General features: G+C 37.7%; 1 protein-coding gene and 1 long non-coding RNA gene across 3 annotated transcripts in view; one reads left to right on the top strand and one right to left on the bottom strand.

The window, feature by feature from the left end:
* NKAIN3 (sodium/potassium transporting ATPase interacting 3) overlaps window positions 1-18,201 on the top strand; it is a 309,732-nt gene that overhangs the window by 283,192 nt on the left and 8,339 nt on the right. Inside the window, exon 5 of one of the 2 annotated variants that reach the window (XM_042461189.1) lies at window positions 6,349-6,456. In XM_042461189.1, the coding sequence (XP_042317123.1) occupies window positions 6,349-6,420 (72 nt within the window). In that variant the 3' untranslated portion in view covers window positions 6,421-6,456. The remainder of the gene's footprint in view (window positions 1-6,348; window positions 6,457-18,201) is intronic. The other variant, XM_042461188.1, reaches the window with a different exon arrangement.
* The window catches only part of LOC121927522, a 55,084-nt gene that overhangs the window by 36,222 nt on the left and 661 nt on the right, over window positions 1-18,201 (bottom strand). The window lies entirely within an intron of this gene.

An 18,201-nucleotide genomic window follows, 5' to 3' on the forward strand; every position in this document is an offset into this window, starting at 1 on the left:
TTATCTCCACAAAAGCTCATGCAAAAATAAAAAGCAGTTCATATTAAAGGTGCTGCCACATTTCTTCTCCTCCTCCTCCCCACCTTCCTTTTCCCTTTTTACACTAATAGGCTACTTCTTTTAAAACATTCCAGATGCCACCAGCCACATTTCCAACACAGGTTGTCCTCCACCAGCTGTTCAAATAATAGGGGGTCCTTCTTAAAGCTGAGCACATGACCACCATGTTTCTCAATACATAGGTTTTCTAGTTCAGTCACAACTAGGCTTTATTTAGTTATGTGAAGACCTTGAAATAATATTTGGACAATTATACCATAAGAAAGATGAAGGAACATTTTAATTGTTGGGTATATTGTAATGTGATTTGTTGTATAGTGTGCAAGTCAGCCAGCTATAGGGTCAAATGATTGCTAAATCTAAATTCTAGAACCTCAGTAGTCTGTTGTACCTTCACATGTTTCTTAGATGAGAACCAGTGGTTGGAAAGTTAGTTTTTAAAAGTATGTTATGACGTTTATTACTTATTGCAATGCTAGAAAAATAATTCATTGCATTACATGTTCCCCTGGTTATTACTTTCTTCTGTTTTTCATTACCATTTCTAATTGGAAAAGAGAAAAAGAACAGAGGGTAAAACATTGGAGTTGGGGGGGGGGGAATCCTTTGAAAATATTTCCAAAAATAACCCTAAAAAGTAGCTTTGAAAACCATTACTCATTACATTGATAAAGTAACATCATCTTTTTCTGTCATGTTGCATCTGAGATGTAACTTCATTAATTCTTTTATAAAAGAAAACTCAGCTACAAGTTATAGGCTACTAGATCATTTATGGCTCATTAACTCTGAGCTCTGGTTCTCATCTAAGAAACATGTGAAGGTACAACAGACTACTGTCTTTGAAGTAATTATAAAGTGGCAATGAAGACCACCAAGCTTTGTTGGAGTTTCTGGTGGAAAATTTAGTATATTGGTTTTGGACTACTCATAAGTGCTTTGACTGAAGGTTTCTATTTCAGATGAATATGACAAAAAGTCATAGTGCAAACTAGGAAGCATCCCTCTATGCCATCACCTTTTACCTTTTATACTGGTAAGAGGTAACTGTCTCCTTGTCATGCTAGAGAAGGTTCATTAAGTTAATTCCATCAACATGACATCTCAAGACAGAGTAGTAAACTCACATCATATTAAAAATCAATGTGTCCGTTAAATAGCTCAAGGCAATGATGGGTTGTATCAACTGGACCATGAAATATAACTCACAATCTTCTAATCTCAGATTTCATCTACCTAGTTAGAAGCTTTTAACTTCTTTCTAGCTCAGGCTTTTTAGGGCAAGTATACTTATAGTCACTGAATAAATTATAGGCTTGGGACATGATACAATCCATTCCAGAGACAAATATGAACACTAAATGTAGCCATTTTCGTTTGAACAACATGTAGAAAATCAATTATTGTGCCCTGCCTTGAATAACATACAAATTAGGGCAAGGTGAAAAAAAAAGCTGTATTTTTACAACAATCCATCGTTTTATTAATTTACACTTTTACCAGCAGTCCACTCATATTTTACAGAAGCACTCTATAAATCTGTTAATATTATCACTTCACAATGTAATTATGATCAAATGTATTTTGCAGAGGCATAAAGCTGTAAAACCCTGACGAATCAGTGTAAGCCTCAGTTGATAATACTGGACTGGATTGACTAAATGTCTAATTCAGTATGTGGCAGCTTCCTATGTTAAACATTACTTTGTTTCTTTTTTAAAAGATATTTCTTTCTGTTGTGGCCTTCAAATAATCATATAAAGGCATTCCCAGCTGCGTCCTCTTATTAACAGTGCTTGGTAAATCAAATCAGGAGTCTTACTCAAGGATACCTTCTGAGCTACAAAATGAAGACACTCAGCACTTTAACATCCTCACTAATGAACACATTTATATGAGTATTTTTAGAGAGAGATGTTCTCAAGGGGACTGAGCTTTGCCCTATAAACTCTAATAAACTAGTTCGAGAGGAGAATGAATTAGAAGTTATTCACCTGAAAGAGGAAAGAAACAAAAAAAGAATCAAGTGCCAGAATCAGAATGAGAAGAGCTCAGCATACATGTCTGACCTTTTAATATTTGATATCAAAAGGGATTTATTAACTACGGACCTCCTCAAACCCATATTCCCTTCAAACTTTTGCCAAACATCTGTTCTTGTTACAGACTGTTTTGGGCCAGAAATTCTGGGTTCCATGTTGCCACACAGAAATATGTACTCGAACACAGCATGTGAATTCATGGTTAACACAAAGCCTTGTTATTTGGCCCCATCCCAAAGGTGAAACAGATACACTCAAATCAAATACTTTCCTCCTGGTGTTTGGAAATCTGCCTGAGCAGAATTTCAGTTTGGAGTAATAAAAAAAACCTGTGTGTATGTGAAATGACCTCCCTACCAACAACAAATATGAAACTCTGAAAATGTAGTAATTTTTCATTATATATATTCACATACTAGTAGCCAAAGCTGAACACTAATAAAATGAATTTATTAAGACATTTCCTTTTACTTTATTGATGGCATGGTATAAATTATTTATTTCAACAGATTACTTTTGGTATCTTGATTAACCCAATTGCTTTTTTGTTAATAAGGCTGTAGTCAGAAAGGTCTACTTGACTGTTAAGTTAATCACTAATTTTCAGTGGGGTGAATGGTTTGCACTGGGTGCTTTCCCAACATGCTAATGAAAATAGACTTTGCTGGCAATTTGCCTGGTCTCAACTGGTAGAACAAAGTGAGTTCACTGTTAAAAGAAAACTCAGTGAACTCAATAATCCATGAATAATTTTGACATCTTTGCTGGGTTCAATAAAGCTTGACTCCATGGGCTGGATATTAAGCTCTCTCTTTATCAGGTCCCTCCACAAAGGGATCTTCTGATCACCCTGAAAGCCCAGTGGCAATCAAAACCTCAAGACAATTGGTTGACTGGGAGCTACTGGCTCCAAAACTGGTGAATTAACACAATCTGTTTCAAAAACTTCAAGTTCAGAAATATCCAGTCCATCTCCCCTGGTATTAATTCAGAATGACCTGTACAAAGTAAATATGATGGATTTACCAACATGAAATTTTCATTGTTTCTCATTTTGAGCTACAGTCTCTACAACATACACTGTCAGCAGGCTGAACTAACTATGAAAGTCATAATCTCACATCCCTTCGAAACCTAGACAAAACACCCATACCAGTTTGGGCTTGTCTGGACCCACAGATACCTAGGTTTTACGCCACCATGTACACACCACTCAGTGTGTACTGAGAAAAAAAACATGTGGGCTCATAGTTAAACATCAAAAGAATGAAGGACTTTAATGGAAAAAACAAACAGCATCTCCTGGACCACTGGTTTCATACCCTGTTCAAGGAGATTCAGGATGCATCTACACAGCAGAATTTATGCATTTTGGAAGTGCCATGGTCCAATACTATGGAATTCTAGGATTTGTAGTTTGTGAGATAGTTCGTCTTCTCTGCCATAGAGCTTTGGTGTCACGGTAAATACAAAATGAACCCCACTCCCCCCCCCCCCAAAAAAAAAGAGTGAAGGAAGTATCCAGGAAGGTACATGGCTAGCATTCATGCGTGAATTTTCCATTGTAGAACCTGATAATTCTTTTGTCTATTAGTGTCTTTTCTTCACCAGGAAGCAGATTTCTAGGGCAGTGCACTCTCACAGATTTTATTTGCCCAGAGGAATGGTTTCTTTTCTTGGCTGTCATAGGAAGACAGCTAAGACAAATGACTAGATTCCCCAAGCCTTTACTCTTTCTTTCCTGTAGCACATAGGACAGTAGAATTAGACATTATCATAGTTCTGTCTAATACAAAATATAAGATTCTTCTGTGTGTATCTGATTTCTCTGTTATGGATTATATATATATATATATATATATATATATATATATATATTAACAATATCTAATTATCAGATCTTCAAAAATTTTCTAACTCACAGCATTCCCATTGCAACTAAATCAAATTCCTGAAACAGTGAATCTCTGGGCTGCTTAGTATGTTTTGAAACAGTGTTCAGTACATTCTGTTATGCAAGTTACACTGTAGGGATGATAATATTTGATTATTTTACTTTCTCTTTATTTATTAATTCTTTCCAGTCTAAGATGTTGTGCAGAACAAATGTGGCTGCCAAGAAACTATTTTGGGAGGGGGCTGTTGTTGTTGTTGTTGTTGTTGCACAAACCACATAGTTCTCTCACGTAAAAAAAAACCTTGTGTATATTTTGTGCACAAAATAATTTCCCCAAACATTTTTGGATGTTTGAATAATGGGCAAAAATTGTACAAAATTCTTAACATTCTTCTTCTTTGAGTCTGCATTTCTCAACTGTGAGGAAACCCATTTTTGGCCAGAAATATTCTTTCCATCCCTAGAAACATGTTTGAAGTTGTTCAGATTCTAAATCAAACACCAGTCACAACTATTGTATGCAAATCAGAAATGAATGTCAATGTCTGCATCCCACTGAAATAAATGAGGCTTAACCACAAATAGTTAAATTCCATTAATAATAGTGGACTTTTGGTAGACACTACTTTCTCTAGATTGCATCCATAAAATTAATTTTTAAAGCTAATATTCTTTTGGAATATTATTTCTTTACTTATTTATATAATGCCAGTAATGTGAATGTTACTATGGTCCATGAAGAAAAAGGAAAGACATCTCAGGATACTAAAAATATGGTCTATTTTCTAAAAAGCCCAAGGATGCATTTATGCAGGGAGAAGGAAGATGGGTGCATATACACTACAAAAAATAATGCAGTTCATGACCAGTTGAAGTGATTCTATGGAATCCTGGGATTTATAATTTTACAAGGTCTTTCACCTTCTCTGCCAGAGCATGCTGATGCCTCACAAAACTACAAATCCCATGATTCTGTAAGATTGTGCCATGACAGTTAAAGTGGTGTCAAACTGCATTAATTTCTACAATGTAGATGCACCCAATGTTGCCCCCAAATAAGAATTGTGCCCTCCCCGCCATGAAATTTTCTTTGTCTCCATATTTCTGGCATTGAGAGCGTAAAATGTTGATAATGAGAAATGTCTAGAATTCTTCCATTTGCTCTGTTTACATGTCTTTGATACCTTTGCTTGATCTGCTCCGCTTGGCCGCCTCCCTTGACCTATTCAGGAAGGGGCTAAAAACCTTCCTTTTTCAGCAAGCTTTCCCCTGATTTGATGTAATTCCTGCTCTCCCTTCACTGCATTTGTACTTGAGCTAGCTTTGGAAGTTGTTGTCTGTAATTTTTTAATTAATTTTATTGCTGTTTTTATGCTGTTGTATATTATTGCATCTTGTAACCCGCCTTGATCTATGGAAAGGCAGGCTAGAAATAAAGATATTATTATTATTATTATTATTATTATTATTATTATTATTATTATTATTATTATTCTCTCCTTTTCATACCTAAACTGTATGAATAATTTAGAACAGAATGCTGGGCCTACACAATATGACACAATGCTGATGTTATACAGGTTGCCTTCCCCTATCCGAAATGCTTGGGATCAGAAGTGCTTTGGATTTTGGATTGTTTCAGATTTTGAAATGCTTGCATATACATAATGAGAAATCTTGGAGATGGAACCTAAGTCTAAACTTGAAATTCATTTATGTTTTGTATACACCTTATACATATAGCCTGAAGGTAATTTAAACACAATATTTTTAATAATTTTGTGCATGAAAAAGTTTGCATACATTGAATCATCTGAAAACAAACTATCTCAGCCCCCCCTCCCCCCATGTGGACAATTTTGAGTTTTGGACTGTTTTGGATTTCAGAATTCTGGATAAGGGTGGTTAAATGCCTGTACTGCAGCCATTCACAACCACAAGGTTGCGAGTTCAAGACCAGCAAAAGGGCCCAAGCTCGACTCAGGCTTGCATCCTTCCAAGGTCGCTAAAATGAGTACCCAGACTGTTGGGGGCAAATTAGCTTACTTGCTGTTCACCGCTATGATCTTTGGAATAGCAGTACTGTATATAAATAAAACAAATTATTATTATTATTAATCTCTACTGCCAGTGTAATAGAATTTCCTTCTTTTCTCCTCTCCTCAGATTTACCCCAAAACAGGCTCCAGAGATTTTTCCAGCCCTCTATAGCACAAATTTGAAAACTGGAGTGGAAAAATAAAATTGTCCCCTCTTACTTTCACTTGATTGTGTCCTTGATCCTGCCCTTGGTGTTTACTGTAAACTTGTGAGTAATGCTATTTCTCCCCTTTCTTGTTTTCCCCACAGTTGATTGGTTTTGTTTATGCCTGTTACGTGATCAGTGTTTTCATGGAAGAAGAGGACAGCTGTAAGTACTGATACACACCTTCCCATCTCTGGAGCCACAGTCTTGGGGTGAGATTTAGTATTACAATAGTAGTCAATTATACAGGGCTGGAAGTGCATATTGCTGAAAAACATCCTGCTTTGAACACAGAGGACTCTGTCTGATATCACTAACGACATCAGCATATACACACCATATTCACTTAAAATAGACCTACCAATATTGGGCATGCCAGCTTGATTAACAGTGATAAAACACTGTTATAATGGAACAGCTATACAATCGCCCCCTGCAAAAATAGAAACTTGCCTATATGCACACCCCATTGGCTTGAATGGTGGTGCATGCCCATGGACAATCATGGGCACGCGCCACAGGAGTGCACCTCATTTTGTCACCCTCCATTTGTCACCCACAAATGGGTGAGGGACTCAGATTTCAAGTCCACAAAAATCGAGGGGCGACTATATTTTCAAGTGTGCAGTTTGCAGTTTGATTCTGACATATAGTATCTATCTGCTAATGTGCTCTCCATTTCCCTTCCCAGTTTGACCAGTAGGTTCTGAAGTACATTTTATGATTTCTGAAAAGCGAAACATATGACAGATAATACTAACTTAACATAGCGTTAAGGAACAATACAATTCTAATACCCATTTCCTTATGATTGGACCAGTTTCTTTTATCTGAACGTTCTGGTTTACTTAATATACAAAGCACAGTTCTATTCATTATACAGGTCAGCCTGATCCTTGGGGGAATGTGTGTGTGTGTCTTTGTCTCTTCATTCATATTCTCTCTCTGAAGTGCATTCATATCTATAGCAGCTTAATATTCTTTTAAATGCTATATGTGCACAAAATTTTCATGCTTTCTCAAAATTTTACAAAGCTACTGTTTAATTCATTGTAGAGTAAACCTAGAGTCATTGGCCTTTGAGAGTCTCCTTAATGAAATATCCCTGTATTACTGAACCCACAAAAATTCTTGGATTAGAGCTTATTAGGAAGGTTTAAAATAAGTAACAACCACCTCTTTCATGGCTTTTTAAGGCTTAAATAGGGATCACCAATGAAAAGGCAATGAATATGCAAAAGAATGATCTTTTAAAGCTATTGCCTTTTTGGATTTATATGTCACATTGTTATTTATGTGAAGATATACTGCACAATAAATTTAAATATTTGTATGCACACGTATGAATCATTGCCTTTTGAGAGACATAAGTAAAAAGAGCCATAGGTCATTTCTCACAGTCTATATAAGAGAGTCCATCTTTATTTATCATGATTTTCCATTAATGAATTCTGGATAGCAAAATGAATCCCTGGTAGCAAGATTCAAATTGGAGCTTGGAAAGATTATTATCTTGGATCATAGTTTCCAGAATAATCCTGCTAGCCTGGTTCGAAGAGTTGTGGTTTAAAAAAGTAACCTTTCTAAGATATGGTTCAGAAAAACTTTCATCTGAAATCCTAAAGTAAGTGTGCTTATTTCAGTTTTCCCCAAAGGAATATAGAGGTTCATTGTCTTCTCGGGAAAAATAAACATAATAGGCCATAATACTGACCTCTGCACATCTTTCTCTTGTACCATGGTTATGATCTGTAACAGGTGTCCCTTAAAGCTAAGGTTTGCTAAAAATGTAGAAAGGTGGAAGATTCAATTTGATCTCCAGTATCTGACCCAGAGTTTGTTCAAGTTAGAGGGGAGATGATCCAGATCAGGATATAGAACTGAGTGAGTTTTCCCACTAAACATTCTGCCTCCCCACTCCCCTTGGCTGCCATTGGAGCGTTACAGACCGCCGCTTTGCGGCGGTCTGCTGGCGCTGCTGTTTGCTCTGCGAGGGAGCCGCAGCAGCCAAACCACGCGACTCCCTCACGGAGCAAAAAAGAAGCTCCAAAATGGAGCTTCTTCCTGCAGCGCGGTTATGACACTGCGAGGCGCCAATGGCGCACTCGCGACATCATAAGCGCCACGTGATGTGCGGACGCAAAGTGTCCACTACGTCAATATGGCGGCGGCTGTGTGGAATGGCCGCTGCCATATTATACGTATTGACTACGTACTAGGGTTAGGGGTGTGTGGAAGCACCGCCCCTTCCTAATCCTAATACGTAGTCAATACGTATTTTATGGCAGTTTGTAACCCACCATTGTCTCCAAAAAGTACTAATGCATAGAGTCAATAGCTGTTAGTAGCTTTGGTATTCATGGCCCAGTGAATTTTATCCAGGTAATGGGGTGCAAAGGATTAGAAATCCTCTCTCCACCCCTGTTCCATAAAGCAAATCAGTGTGTTTACAAGAAAAATGCATTAGAAAACACATAACTAGAGAGCTGCTCCTAGATTCTTGACTTTACTAATGAGTCTACTAATGAGTTACCCAGAGCCAGCCACTTCCATGTATTTCTGTTTCTTGTTATCACTGCACATATTTTGATGGGTAAAGTTGAGCATAGTTTAATGCAGAAGAGTGAAGGAATGTGCCAGTACAATACAAAAGCTGTTGTAGCTTAGAATGAGTATGATGGGAAGATGCATTAAAGAAAAGACTTCTGAAACAGGCTGGCACTTTTCATCTTCAAGTCTAATGAGAAAATCCTATTTATATTTATTACTCCCTTTCATTTGTCATTCCTTTATTTGTAGCTATATTGGTTTCAGTCAGTGCTATACAGAGTGAAATCTGCATTCACAGAACAAGCAAACTCAAAAGCTTGTTATCTTTGTTAGAATTATAGCCTAGAAGCAAATAGGAATGTGAAGCCACCATAGAAAGGCAGCATAGAGATATGATTAGCCTTTACATACACATGCATATTCTTTATTTGATAGCATTGATAACTCTTTGGAAACAATATGACATTACAAAATACAGTAGCTGTATTTTATGTATGCTTATTTTGAAATACTTGTAGCATTTTCATACATTTGAGAAAAAACAGGCAAAGGAAAGCATTAGAGAAAATAAATTGGTTTTAAAAACAAAAGCTACAGTAACAGTTTTACCTACTAATTGTAAAAATGATTACTGGTTTCCTGTATCAACTACTAAATAAAAAAAATAACCTCTCCTGGACTAACTCGCCAAACCTGATCGAAATTCACTTGTGCTCTAGTCACCAACAGAATGGATCTCCTTCTCCTCATGCAGTTGATGCCTGGTAAATTAGGTTTGGGAGAAATGGCAATAGTATCACAATCATGACTAAACAGTGCTTGTAAATATGAAACAATTACCTAGTTTGTTCATCCATAACTGTTTTGTATTTACGATTGCTATTTAGCCATGATTATGACACCATTGCCATGGTGTTAACTCCCCCTTCCCATAATCTGCTTTACCAGCGTAGAAGGAGATCCATTCTGCCAGCATCTGGAACACTATTTATACTGCTAGGTCAGGGACATAGCCAGGATTTTGGGAAGGGGAGGTCCAAACTAAGTGCCACCATTATAATGAGGCTTGAGCGCAGTGGCGCAGCAGCATGCACCATTCATTGTATATAACAGAAGGGGGGGTCCGGACGCCCCCCTTGGCTACGTCCCTGGCTAGGTGATATGTAAACTCTCCCTGGATAATTTTTAATCATCAAAAACATTTTCATTAAAAAATTAATATTAACGTTATTCTCCTTAATGTGCTACATGAGACTTTCTAATTTATCTGACTGAATGTTTTTGAATTACAATTCTGTAGACATATTAGAACAAAGTTTCCACAGGAGAAGACATTTATGATTTACCAAACAATTTAGTGGACTATCTAAATGTCTTGTTAGTTTAATTGGCTGGAGGGTGTTTTGGTGGGGAAGCAATAAACTCTTGCTAAGATGTGGTAAACTGTGGCGCCCAAATTGTTAGACTATAGATCTTGCTATCATTGACCATTGATGCCTGATGCTTCTAGGAGCTGGGTTCCAATAGGAATAGTTGGATCCCTTTTCTAGTTTATACCCTTTCTTTTCCTTTTGCTCATACTGTTTTCCCTTTCAGACTCAGTGGCATCACTACGGTTGGTGTCACCTGGTGAAGTAATCATATCATACACCCCCATTGACCTCCATACCACACCATACAGAATTCTTAGTAATGTTTTTTGTGCTAATGTTACTCATAAGTAGTGATTCTGATATATCACTGAATGTACAGTGGTGCCTCGGGATACGAAATGATCGGGTTACGAAATTTCCGGGATACGAAAAAGTTGGATTGGCAAAAACTGTTTCGGGTTACAAAATATTTTTCGGGTTACGAAATTCATTTCGGCGCGAAATTCAAATGCTGCAAAGTGCAGCTATAGGCTTTCCAGTGCTAACAGAAAAGTGTTTCGGGTTACGAAATTTTCGGGTTACGAAAGGAATGGCGGAACGAATTAATTTCGTAACCCGAGGCACCACTGTAATGGTAATAGTTGTGACATAGGTAACTAGCAAAATTAAAATTGCAATATACCTTTAAATTACAAAATCATAAATACACCCTAAACATATTTATAAGTGCATAGTTTAATGTGGTTGAAGTAGAAATTGGGCAAGATGTAGTGTTTCTGAAGAAAATTTAAAAGAAATTAAACTTTTTTTTAAAAAAAAATTCTGGTAGGAAACATAAAAAGGTAGAAAACATAATAAGAAATGTTAAAAGAAAATACAAGAGAAGGTTTAAAATGAAGCTCAGAATAAATAATTTTATTAAAAGATGCAAGCAGTCCAATTCATTTTGGTGCCCCCACTTCCTTCTGCTATACTCTCTGACGGTAATTGAACATCTCCTCAGCATAATGTGAATACTGTATCTGCATGCAGATATACCTCACACCAGCACTATACAACCCTAGGCAGAACAGAAACATTGTAAAATGCATGCCAATGACTAACTGCCCTTGTGCAATGTGTAGCTACAGTGCACAACCCCAGTTTGCAAATACACAAGCACAATGTACAACATTGCTGTATGTGCAGCTCCACATCTGCCATTGTCAGCAGAATATAGAGAGATAATTCATCCCACATGTGTAGGATGACTTGTGCATGTATAGCAGGAAGCCAGCCTATTGTGTATACTGTAGCTTTCAGTGCATTTCTCCACTCTAAAAGCTGTTTCAACACTATACCTCTACATAAGTTCTACCTTAAGAGCATCATTGCTTTTAATACTGCACCCTTGAATAAGATGTAATTATATATTATGAGGCCATGTGTTGAGTTGAATAGAATACAGAGTTAATTAATCAGGTTCTACTCCTGACATGACCTGACCATAAATTATCTTAATTATATATTGGTCTTGGGATTCACTTTAGACTCATTTCCCAATTGATTTCTTACATGTCTGTTTTGTTTAAGAGACTCATTAGTGTATTATTTTTCCATTCTGAACATATTAGCAAACAGCATTTGTTCCTTCTCTTGGGACTTTTGCTTTTCAGGACACCTCAGAATGGCAAAAGAGAATCTCAGCTCTCATTATGAGAGAAAAAAAGAAAGTACCTGCATAGAAGGTGTGTGGGATGAGGCTCACATAGAAAACTCACACAGAACTGGCATGATGGCTTGTAATCTGAGTGTTTCTTTTAAAGGCCACAGGCTATACACATTAACCTCACAGCCACCAAAGATTGTACTCATCAGATATGATTGCTTGATGTGGCATCTGTGGTTTTCTTTTTCTGCATGTGGATTTTCAGGGTTTAAGGGGTCTTAAGATGTTAGGGGGGAATTTCATTCTAAATGCTTCTGAAACTCAGGAAAGGCATTTGTGTTTTTTATTGCAAACACAACTGTTTGCAAAGTTTATTGTGTGTTTTGTATATGCATGTTTTAAAAATGAAACAGGCACTTTCATAAAGACTAACATTTTTAAAAGATATTCAAAAAAGATAAATATTGCCACAAGACTCTTTGCTCTTTTTGCTGTCAAAGATTAACACAGCTGCTCTTCTGCCATAAACTCACATGCATGAAAGTGATCTTGTTGACAATAATAATAAAAATAATAATAGGTATGTTCTAGCCTGTAACATACTTAGTGAATCCATTGGGGTAAAGGATTTCCAAAAAAGAGAGGGAACAGAAGGGCTGGGGAGGGAGGGGCATCAGGAATTGCCAAAACTGATTCCCTCCTCACACAAGTGATGGATGCCTTACATCAGCAAATAAGCATTAGTTGGCTACCACTCAAGGCTTTTGTTTTTGCTGTTATTTTTGTTCTGTGCTCACATTCCTGAGAGTATGTCTTAGTGAATTTAGCTTTGATTACTTCTGATTTAGAGACATTTAGTGGCTGATATTCTTGTTGTTGAGTAGTATTCAGCTGCTGTCTAAGTGGCTAAATAAAATCAGCAATAAATAGAAGGAAACCAACAACAAAATAACACAGTTAATAAAGTACCTCTGCTTGTTAGCATTAAAAACTGAGCCAGCAGGCCAGATCTAGTCTGTCATCTAAGGGTCAAACTAAATATTATGAGGAATGTGTACTCCTTTTGATCAACTTGTCTTCCCTGCCACAACAGCATTTCCTTACAGATATGTACCTTAGCAATCAGAATTGCAAACTAAGCCTTTATTTGTCTTCCAAACATCAGTCACAAAACAAAACGTGCTAAATACAAGATGCATAGATGAGAAAAATCATTTACTATGACAAGCAGCTTCCTATCTACATTTGAGCAAGAACCTCTGCAAAAAAAAAATGTGACAAACATATCATCTAATTTAACCCTAAAAGTGGCTGGTGGATCTGCACCATGGGGGCGGCAAATCCACTCAGAATTTTACTCTCACTCCTGCCACAGCTGCTCTGACTTGAATGTTAGCTCTACAAGCATTGGATCCTAGTCTGATATCAGAGCTCCTGTCCATCTCAGAGCAGATGAGAGAAGAGATTCACTGAATGTCCTGTTACATGGTGGCAGATCCACCAGCTACCTTTGCTCTTTCCTAAGATATAGGAAAGTTCATGAGCCAGAGCTCTACCACAGAAAGAAGGCTTTTTAACCATTGGCCACCCAATAAACTTGTGGAGGACCACTTAAAGAAGGGCCTGAGATGATTAGCTGAAACAAATTGAGGTTTATTCAGAGTAGGCATCCTTACGTATTTATTTTAATATCAGTCTCATCTTGGAAACTGAGCAGGATCAAGCCTGTATAGTACTTGGATGGGGGACCGCCAAGGAATACCAGGGGACACAGGCTGTATTTCAGAGAAAGGCAATGGCAAACCATTCTGAGTATTCCTGCCTAAGAAAATCTTTGAAATTAATGGAGCTACCGCCATAAATCAATGTGTAACTCGCAGGCACATATGCATACATTTTAAAACAACTTAGAAAGCAATGATAAAATATGAAATATAAACAATACAGAAATTAATATTTAATATTTACATGGTTCATGAAACAGAAGTCAGATTGGACTACATAGGCAAGGTTTTGTGGGATGAGGAATGTTTTTCAGGATTTATCTAAAACAATATGTGCACCATGTTGAATTTTCAAGGGAAGGTCATTCTTCAAAGTGGGTGCACACACACACACACACACACACCACCTCACCCCACATATCTCTGCTTTTTGAAAGCTGTTTGGATTAGCTATTAGGACTGCACCAATCTAAAATGTATTGCTCTCTGTTGCTTGTTCCTGCACAAATTATCAGTGGTACCAATTCTCCATCACTACATTCATCACACTATTTCAGGCAATGTATTCTGCAGTCCTGTCCATACCTTTGGGGATGTAAGGGTTTCTGCACTGAAGAGGACTTATTTCTGAGCAGACAAGTAGAAGATAGCCTTGTTTAGGCATCTTTCCACCAAGCTTCCCAGCCTGGTGCCCTCCAGATATATTAGATTACAACTCTTATGTCCAGCCATCTCTGGGGATGATGAGAAATTTAGTCCAGGTTGAGGAAGGGTGACATAGTATATCCCTCCCATTGTGAGCCTTCAAAGCTACAAAGTCATAGTTCTTGGACAATGGATCATATTTTGCAGCCAGTCATAGCTAAAACAATGAATTCCATCTGCAGCCCACAATGATTTGCTGGTTATTCAGAGCCCCCTTCTTCAACCCAAGACATTATTTTAAAACTGCATTTTGTTCTTGGTTCTTTTCCTAGCAGATAAGTATCAGTAACTGTTCTTTAATGCATAGGCTGTTTGACTATATAGAAAATAAAATTGTGCTCCCAATTGTGCTCCCATTTGATTATAATCCCACCATTTGTGTCTTTCCAAATTAAAGTTTATTGCCATCATCTTGAAAATCTCTAAAAGCATAGCTTTTACTCAGAGCATAGCCATCAACTGGGTATGAGATAGCCTAGATGTTCTGCATCCAATTCCTTTGCAGTAAATGAGGCCATTTTCACTAGGAAATTTAAAAAGAAGGTTGGTATCATTCACACCATTAATCCTCTAAATGCAGGACTATATCACAAGCATAATGTGATGCATAATCATCTTTCCTGATTAGATTTATTTCCATTTCTGTAGCCAAATCTAGGTTGACTGCTGTACTTGAATATATACCAAGTAATGTATTTTTCTTTATACTGATTTTTTTCCCCTGATTCATCTCCTTTATAGTTTCAAGGCTCATTTTTGCAAGAGTTTGGGATTATGAGTATTCTTGCTTTCAGTCAGCCCATTTGGCTCAAACTACTACTAAACCCAGAATGTGCCCACTATGTACCCTGAGCTGAGCTGGATACAAGCACATTTTTGTTTTGTTCTTTATGTACAGCTACAGTTAATGGTAAGAGAAACACCACTCGATTTAATGTAGCATATGTATCATTAGACTTGGGGGCCTTTCACACTACATCATTATAAAAGTATGATATCACTTTAACTGCCATATTGCATCCTAGGGAATCCTGGGATGTGTAGGCCTGTTACAGACTGCCAAAATAAAGCTGCTTCAGGTCTCTTTGGAGGTATGCTATCTAAATGATGCATGCACCCTAAGAATCCGGAAGCTGCACCAAAGCTGCACTCCAGTGCTTAGGAATGGAGTGTGGCTTTGGCACGACCTCCGGACTCTTAAGACCCATGCATCATTTAAATAGCATACCTCCAAAGAGACCTGAAACAGCTTTATTTTGGCAGTCTGTAACAGGCCGTAGTTGGGTAAGCACTAAAGTGGTCTGGGTGAGGATTCAAAGGGATCAAAGGGATAGCATAAATCCTTCTAACTACAGTGGGCCCTTGGTATCCACTGGGGTTTGATTCCAGGTCTGTTCATGGATACCAAAATCCATGGATGCTCAAGTCCCATTAAATACAATGGCATAGTAAAATGGTGTCTGTTATATAAAATGGCAAAATCAAGGTTTGCTTTTTTAATTATTATTTTTTTAAAAAATTCAAACCATGGATGTTGGAATCTATGGACAAGGAATTTTTGGATACAGAGAAGCAACAGTACATTGATAGTTAACCTGTTGCTCAAATAGATTTGGCATGAGATTACTAATTATTTCATTATCACTTACCCCTTAAGGTACAAGAAGAGTTGGAAATGTTTTACCATGGTTAGATTACATTATGCAATTTATAGCCAATCTATCAAAGATCAATGGGTGTCCCATAGGCTACTGCAGAAGAATATTTCCCCAGTTTTCCATAAGGCTGCCCAGATGGGTTGATTTCATGCATTCTGTGACAGGGCATCCAGTTCACATACAAGAGGTCCTGCAATCCATTCACATGCTTTACAAATACAAGCTGTCTCATGGGAAGGCATGTGATCAGTTTTAGCATGTCTAGAGGACAATTCACCCAGATTCTGTTTGGGGTCCACTCTGACACTGTTATATGCTACCGACTAATTAATAATATAATAATAATAATTGTAAGCTGCTCTGAGAGCCTTTAGGGCTGAAGGGCAGGGTATAAATACTGTAAATAAATAAAAAAATAAATAAATAATACTGGAAAATGTAAAAGAAATACTTCTGATTTACCAAAAATCATATATCTTCCTTAACACAAGGTATGAGGAACAAAATTTAAATTAGGGCTATGTCACCAGTGTGACTAAATCCCGGATCAAGTTAATTCAGACCAGTCCAAATCTGGACTAAATCATGTCCAAACACTTTGAATTAAGTTTGGAGTCATTCAGATCACTTCAGTCAAATTTGGCAATCCCAGCAGTAAAAGTGATGGAATAGGAAAAGGAGGTACAGGAGGGAGAATGAGAGGGATCAGTGACAACTCCAATGAGAGTCAAAAATCTCAGTAATATACTCCAGTCACAATGTATGCAGGAAGGATGGTGCTATTTTGTTAGTTCCTTGTTTGCAGGAGGAAATTTTTCTAAATGTTTTTAAAGCTTGTTGGAGATTTAGTGTTAATTTTTTCTTTACTGTAACCTATGTTTCTCCCTCTGCTATCAGTACCCAGCCTTTGATCCTACTTTCTCAATCCTTTGGCACTTCTTTTTGGAGTATGTTTGTAGCAGTTTCTTGGATCTCTACCAGGGCTCTTGCAAAGATTTCTTTAAAAAAATAAATAAATCAGCAGGCATGGTTTACTGAGATGATCCTGTGGTCTGAAGGGCAATTTTTTTCTTTCTTTTAAAATCTTTTTCTTAGTGTTATAGTAAAAAAAGGTAAAGGTAGTCCCTTGACAATAATGTCTAGTCATAACCAACTGTAGGAGGTGGTGCTCATCTCTATTACTAAGATGAAGAGCCATCATTGTCCGAAGACTACCCTGGTGGTCATGTGGCCGGCAAGACTGCACTGAATGCTATTACCTTCCCACTGAAGTGGTACCTATCTATCTACTTGCATTTGCATGCGTTCGAACTGCTAGGTTGGCAGAAGCTGGGACTACTGACAGGCGCTCACTCCATCATGTGGCACTTGGGCCTTAGGTTAGATTTCAGGTTAGATTTCAGTTTCATTTTAATCTCTCTTATTTAATATGTTTGTTTTATATATTTTTTCTCCCATGTTTCTACTGTGCTCATTGTGTGGGCACGAGTTATACAAACATCATTATTCTCAGTGCACAACAAAGATATATATATCACAGATATAGTACAAAAAAATAAAACACATTAGCAAACTTCAGTCATTTACAGCAAGCTGTAAAGATGTCTAAACCAAAAATCAAGTTTTTGATGTTCAAAAGCACTTATGGTCACTGCAGAGACATAGGCCTCCAGGTTCAGAGCTGAGTCCTGGAGTACTCCCAAACTGTGAACCTGCATCTTCAGGGGGAGTGTGACCCCATCTAAAACAGGCTGAATCCTTATTCCTTGATCTGCCTTCCAACTGACCAGGAGCACCTCTGTCTTGTCTGGATTAGGTTTCAACTTGTTTGCCCTCATCCAGTCCATTACTGATGACAGATACTAGTTTAGGACCAAGACAGCCTCTTTGGATTGGGGTGGAAAGGAGCAGTAGAGTATCATCAGCACACTGATGACACCGCACCCCAAAACTCCAGACAGCCTCTCCCAGCAGCTTCATGTATATGTTAAATAGCATAGGAGACAACACAGAAACCTGAGGCCAATGGCCAGGGGGTTGAGCAGGAGTCCCCTAGCACCACCTTCTGGATTCCCCCCCCCTCAAAAGAAGGAATGGAGCCATTTTAAAACAGTACCTCCAAGCCCCATTCCAGGGAGGTGGTCCAGAAGGATACCATGATTGATGGTATCAAATGCCACTAAAAAGTCCAACAGAACCAACAGGGATGCACTCCCTCTGTATAGTTCCCTGCATAAGTCATCCACTAAAGTGACCAGGCTGCCAGGCCTGAAACCAGATTGAAATGGATCTAGGTAAT

The sequence above is a fragment of the Sceloporus undulatus genome, chromosome 4 (assembly GCF_019175285.1).
Source record: "Sceloporus undulatus isolate JIND9_A2432 ecotype Alabama chromosome 4, SceUnd_v1.1, whole genome shotgun sequence".
NCBI lineage: Eukaryota > Metazoa > Chordata > Lepidosauria > Squamata > Phrynosomatidae > Sceloporus > Sceloporus undulatus.